At 33.5% G+C, this 6,020-nt stretch overlaps 1 protein-coding gene across 1 annotated transcript; it reads left to right on the top strand.

Moving 5' to 3' along the window:
• On the top strand, nt 495–5,385 carry LOC105172296. Its single transcript, XM_011093680.2, has 4 exons — nt 495–808; nt 1,501–1,594; nt 1,860–1,964; nt 4,617–5,385. Exons 1-4 carry the CDS (start codon nt 630–632, stop codon nt 4,884–4,886), a joined length of 648 nt encoding a protein of 215 aa, XP_011091982.1. The 5' UTR covers nt 495–629; the 3' UTR covers nt 4,887–5,385.

Here is a 6,020-nt window from a genome sequence, read left to right as displayed (position 1 = left end):
AAATGTCTCTCTTTTAATTAATAAAATACTAATTTATCGATAAATTAATATCTCTCTAAATTAAAAAAAATTTCATGGTCCCAAAGTTATTAATTTATAGAGGTTTTACTGTAGTTGTTACAATGTCGTGTTGTGTCTTAATTTTTCTATATTTTTTGTGTTGCTGTATCCATATCATACCGTATGCATGTCGTCGTGTTGTGTTCGTGTTCATACATTATAGATAAACTAACATGTTACATTTCCCAAAAATAGAAACTTCAAAAGTAAAAAAATAAATTAAAAATATTTTCAACAAAACAAAACATTAACGTCAAGAATGTGTTTGTGTGTTAAAAAGACTTTTTTGTTTTATGTTAGTATAGCTAAAATACTTTCCCATATTTCTTTATGTTATTTCCTAAAAAACAAAATTATAATTCATTACAGAAAAAATGATAAAACAAAATGAGAATATGGAATTTTGTCAATATAACGGCGTTAACCATTTTTATTCTGAAAATTGATTTATCTTTAGCTCTCCAGCAAGAATTAAGAAACCCTTGGCCGGACTCTCCATTTTGATGCTAATTCGACATACTTGAGAAATCAATAAATTCATAAAGAATTGAAACCAAAAAAGTGTGGTGATGGAGGATTTTGAGAAGAAGGTGTCCATATCAGAACCTGAGACCAGCACCATGGAGATTCAAGTTGAAGATGAAAATGGGTCAGAAACTAATAGAGCCTCAAAGACAATAACATCGTTGCTCCGTAGATTCCTCGCTGTTCAGCAGCGCCGAGCTCTCGCTTATGCCCGCCTTAAACGGTACCCATACTGAATGTCTGGAATAGTTGCGGTTTCTTTTCCAATATTGATTTTGTAGACTATAGGAGGTTGGGATTTATGGATAAAGGAGTATTGTGTGTGCATGCGTGTGTGTGAAGCTACTGTATGAAGGACCCATTTTGCAAAGTACAATTGATGGAGCCTAATTCGGGCATCCCTAAATAAGTATGTGTGAATGTGTGTGGGTATGTTATGATTCAAATTGCATGTATATCACTTCTATCCCGCGTTATGATTGTCAGGTATTTAGCATTTTGAGGCAGGATCAAGTTATATATGTGGTTTGTGAAAGCAATAGTGCTTCTAGTTTATGGACATTAACGAATTCTGACAGTGCTATAGAACAATTTTAATTCTTCTTCTCAGTGGGTGTTCACGAGGCTTTTCAGTCGACCTGTTAGTGCAAGAGTACATGAAGCAATTTATTCTTACAAGGAAGAAAAAATGAGAGAAAAAGGGAGAAAAGAAGATGGCTTTTATTTGTAGGTTCCAACAATGCTCAAAGTAACAAGCCAGCTTTCTTCTCTGAAACATGTTATACTGATAGCAGATGTTTTTGTCTATATACCTTTTGGCTTGTTTTTTAATATTTGGATAGCTTTGCTTGGTTTGCAGCAGTTATATATATTTTAAATTGTTCTCACTTGTTTTCTCTTTCATGTGTGTGCCAGGGGATTTGAAGATTACATGGTTTCAGGGGGTGAATTAGCGTACCAGCAGCTGTGCAGTGAGATAACTCTTGAATTCAATGATTGTTCAAAACAGGTCAGTGTCATATATTGAGAGTTACAGTGACTGCTTGGTTGATGCTAATAAAAGTCAATGTCAAAGATAACTAAAAAGTTGAAGAAGACTTATGTGTCTCCACCCATTCTCCTATTTTAAAAAATTCTTATCTAATTTATGAATTTGTGCTTCCAGTACCATGGAGTAATAGCCGGTTGTGTGGTGTTTGGAAGCATTTGTTCTTTGAGTTTCTTAGTTGGCCTTGGTGCTCATTGTGTATGTGAAAATGCCTTCATCGATGTAGGTACTTGAAATGGAATCTCTATTCGTTAGTCCTGATTGTTGCAGAGAGGATCTAGCTCGCTTGCTCAGATCAGTTCAAGCACAAGAAAAGGAGAAATTGCATTTGGTATATCTTCCTCATTGCAATTGGCTTTTATTATCTTGTCTTGCCTTCTTGGAAAATTTTGAAATGCTTTTATCTACTATGACTTTGTTGAGGTTTCTGATTTGTGCTTATATCCAATATTCTAGACAATTATGCTGGTTTACGGATTGCTAGTCAGTTGTGGAAGTACATGTTAACTTAGAAAGAAATTTATGAATCTCTTCCAGTTTGTCATTCTTCTTGTAAGAAGTCTAGTGATGTCATTCTGTCTTTTGTATGTGCCTTCCTTTCCTAGTGCATTCATATAATTATCTTTGCTTTGGCTAACAAACCAATTTTCAAGGTTTTGATCCAAACATCAACTCTTCCATCTTTATAGTTGGATTTTTTCATATTCTGTGCGCTGACACTTAATATATAGTAAACGCACACTGTGTGTCCTGGTAATATAGTTTATAATGACTTTGTAGCATGTTTGTCCATTTTTGTACTATTTCATCTCCCTTTGTGACAATTAATACATGAAATGCTTATAGATTCTAATCCCTAAGCTGTTTCAAGAAAGTCTCGACAAACAATCTTATGCTATTAGTCATAAGTCCATGCGATGATAAAACAGTGATGACCTGTACCAAAAAAGGCCTTCCAAGAAGTTGCACCCAAATGCTTGTGTTATTTGTTGGCAAATGGTTACATTTTTTGTCAGTTAGGACTCCTCACTACTTTTGGTTCGTATTGTCTTTCGATAAAATGTTTCTTTATGGAACATCAATCAATAATTGAATATGTATCTTATGGTCTAGTAGATGGGATAATGTACGAAAGTTAATTCACCCCTACGCTGAATTACGGATTTTCTGGGCTACCTTAATAATCTCTGTCTTCTTCTAGCGAACCCATTTCCATGTCCTCTGCAGCCTATTGTCGTGTGCTTATTTCTTTGTAAAAAGATTAGAAATAGAAGTTATGCTTTAGTTAAATAATGAGTTTTGAACTTACATTTTTCTTTTGTGATTGGAGCTCAATATGTTGTAATATGATTGGTTATTTTCTGGTTCAGATGATGATTTAATAAAAAAATCTTGGTCAATTTAATATATTTTTCGAATCGAAGATCCTCAAGTGTGTTGATGTTGATTAAATGGACTATTGAGTAACAGTTGACACAACACGACCTAACTAAGAATTATGCACCATAAAATAATTCTTGATTTGGAAGTTTTGATGATGTTTTAGTTCAACTGAGTGATCATTAGTACAAAGTGGATGTTTGCTAAAGATTTCTTATTAATAACTTCTTTTCTTTGAACAACATACGATTATGATAGAAACAAGTTGCAAACACCCAAGTTTAATAGAATTTAGGGTTACTTACACCACCCTCCCCTGAGGTTGGGTATAATTACATGTACATCCCCTGTGGTTTGGAATATTGCATGTACTTTTGATGTTTGTTTCCCAATTAAATAGATCCCCCCGTAATTAAAATTGACAAAATTTGTTGACATCAGCAATAAAGTGAATGAAATTTCACATTTCCGCTTACACCCTTGACCTATGCTCTATTTACACAAACCAGCCATGTCTTTTGCATAATTAAAGAAACTACCTCTAATGCCAAAAAATAGGGGTAGTTTGTGTAATGATGCTAACATTTTTATGGGGGGTGTGTAAGTTTTCAAAAAAGTAAGTGGTGGTTTGTGCAAGTGATAATGATATTTTGGTGGGTGTATGTGTAATTATCTAAAAGATAGGAATGGTCGGTGTAAACAGGCTATAGATTAAGGGGTGTAAATGTAATTACCCTAAATCTTTTGTGACCAAATTGCCTTTATGCATGTTACCAAACTACCTTTACAAGGGTGAAGATGTACCTACTCACATGTATTACCGTGTGAAAGGTAGTTTGATTGGATGAGATTCATTTGACTTGCAATAAGTTCGTAATAAGTCAATCAAGAGTAATATGAATTTTCATTTAACCTTTTTGCTGATGGCTGCAAATTTTGTAAATTTTAGTAATAGATAAATCTATCTGTCGGATAAAAACAAACGTCATGTTTGTGCTTGGTATAATTTCTTAAATTGCAGGAGGTCTACATGTAATTATACTAAACAATAGGGGAGAATAAAGCAGTGTAATTATCCCTAGAATTTATTAGAGGAGAAAGAACATATTTTGTCAAATATGCATAGCTATTTTTTTTCCTCAATTCAAGTATTTCTTTGAACCAAAACTTAGTAAATCCATTTTACGTTTCTCTTTGACAAGTGTTAGTCTGTCAGATGTGAAATATCTTCCAAAAAATGTAAGTGCTAAAAAATTTCTAACTAGGAAACCTCTCGTTTATATTGTAGTTTAATTTTCGTGATATTGTTGATTGCAAAAGGAAAGGACAACTGTGTCTGACTATTATTTGGTTAAATGAATAAATATATGCCTACCCTGAACCCAGTTTTGGTGGTCCATCTCACAAGCTGAAGTTGATTGCATAGATTCTATAAAACATGTTAAAAGAACATCACCTCTTTCACTTAAATTGATTAAAGAAGAGAAGAAATGACAAGTACATTTCCATAACTTTTGATACTAAACAGTGTTGCTACTTTGCGTATCAAAGATATCTTGTTATTTAGTGTGTTTCCAACACATGTTGCTGCATGTGCTTTCAGACGGCTACAATTCAAGTGCTGAAGAAGGCTGGTCGTCCCTCAGAACGTTTGGTCAGCCATGAGAACTGCAGATTTAGGCAGTCCACAGGACATGAATGCGTGCACATCCAGCAAATAACTGAAGCTTCAGGGACAGAAGAGGCTGAAGCTGATGCACAGTATGATAATGCTCTCAAAGAAGCCATTAGAGGTGTGCAGCATGCAGTGATAGCCATAAACGAGTACTTGGAAGAAGTCAGGTATGAGATTGCCGCTCTAGCAGCTGATTAAATCCCCCTATTTAAGCGGAATATGCATAACATCTCCTCTCCTCTATGAGATGCTTTTCTTCAAGACAGTTAGTGTATATTTACCAATTTACTATACGTACGGAGGTCTGAATTCCGTGCATTTACTGATGGTCGTTAACCTACAAAATAAGGCAAAGGCCTTAACTTCTATTGCTCCCTTCCAATTGATTACATTGCAAGTTGTATTTGTGCCAGTTAAGTCAAAAATGAAACAGATGGTTACATACAATCCTTATTATTCTGATGGGATGGCAACATACCTGGTTCGACATAGACTCCAGCCTGGACCTATCCTGCTTGGGGTGGGTTTGAAGTTTTAATCGGGTCCCAAGATGGGTCTTTGATTTTGGTGTTTTGGAGGCCGGATCTAGCCCTACCCCTGCACTTTTTATATTGTGTTTTCTATATTTTTCATATTATGTATATATAATGATATGATGTATATTTACACATGTATTAAAAATGTGGTTATTCTGTTTGTTATTGATATAATGCATTTTTACTTTCATGAATGAAATAATGAGATAAAATAATTTGTAGTTTTATTACATATATGAATAACATATATTTTGAAAATTTAAAATTTTAGTGCCTATGGCATGCATTCTCATATAAATTTGCAAGTGAATATTATTTTTCAATAATATTGATACCTCAAATTTATGAGGTTACAGTAATCTTCTTTAAATTTTAAAAAATTAAATAAATACAATAATGCTTGCGATCGTAACCAGAGCGGGTCAGGATGGGGGAGTGACAGCAGCGTGCACACATGTTCACTCACATCTCTAATATTATTTTAAATATAAGTTAGAAATTTGAACTCAATATAATGAATTCTTTTACAAAAGAACTTTCTACGTGGGATGTGAAAGAGTTTGTTTAAACTCTTGTGTTATGTTTGGATTAGTATTTTGAGTGTTTGGTTGTTTTGGAGATAGAGAGAAAAATAGTGATAAGTATTGTTTGAGATATATAATATGTTTTGGATTTGTGTTTTTTGATATAATATAAGTAGTTTAAAATAAATAGTATATGTTTGATGTTAGAATTTGGGAGGCATGAATTATTATTTATTGTCAAATTATGTTTTTGAATATATATATATATATTT

This window comes from Sesamum indicum, linkage group LG10 (assembly GCF_000512975.1).
Source record: "Sesamum indicum cultivar Zhongzhi No. 13 linkage group LG10, S_indicum_v1.0, whole genome shotgun sequence".
Classification (NCBI taxonomy): Eukaryota; Viridiplantae; Streptophyta; class Magnoliopsida; order Lamiales; family Pedaliaceae; genus Sesamum; species Sesamum indicum.
Note: the sequence above shows the minus strand (reverse complement) of the source record. Positions and strands in the feature narration are given on the sequence as shown.

Coding starts and splice junctions, on each gene's coding strand:
- LOC105172296 (XM_011093680.2), top strand. CDS start 630: ATGGAGGATTTTGAGAAGAAGGTGTCCATATCAGAACCTGAGACCAGC. Junction 809..1,500: donor GCTTATGCCCGCCTTAAACG/GTACCCATACTG, acceptor TGTGTGTGCCAG/GGGATTTGAAGATTACATGG. Junction 1,965..4,616: donor AAAAGGAGAAATTGCATTTG/GTATATCTTCCT, acceptor ATGTGCTTTCAG/ACGGCTACAATTCAAGTGCT.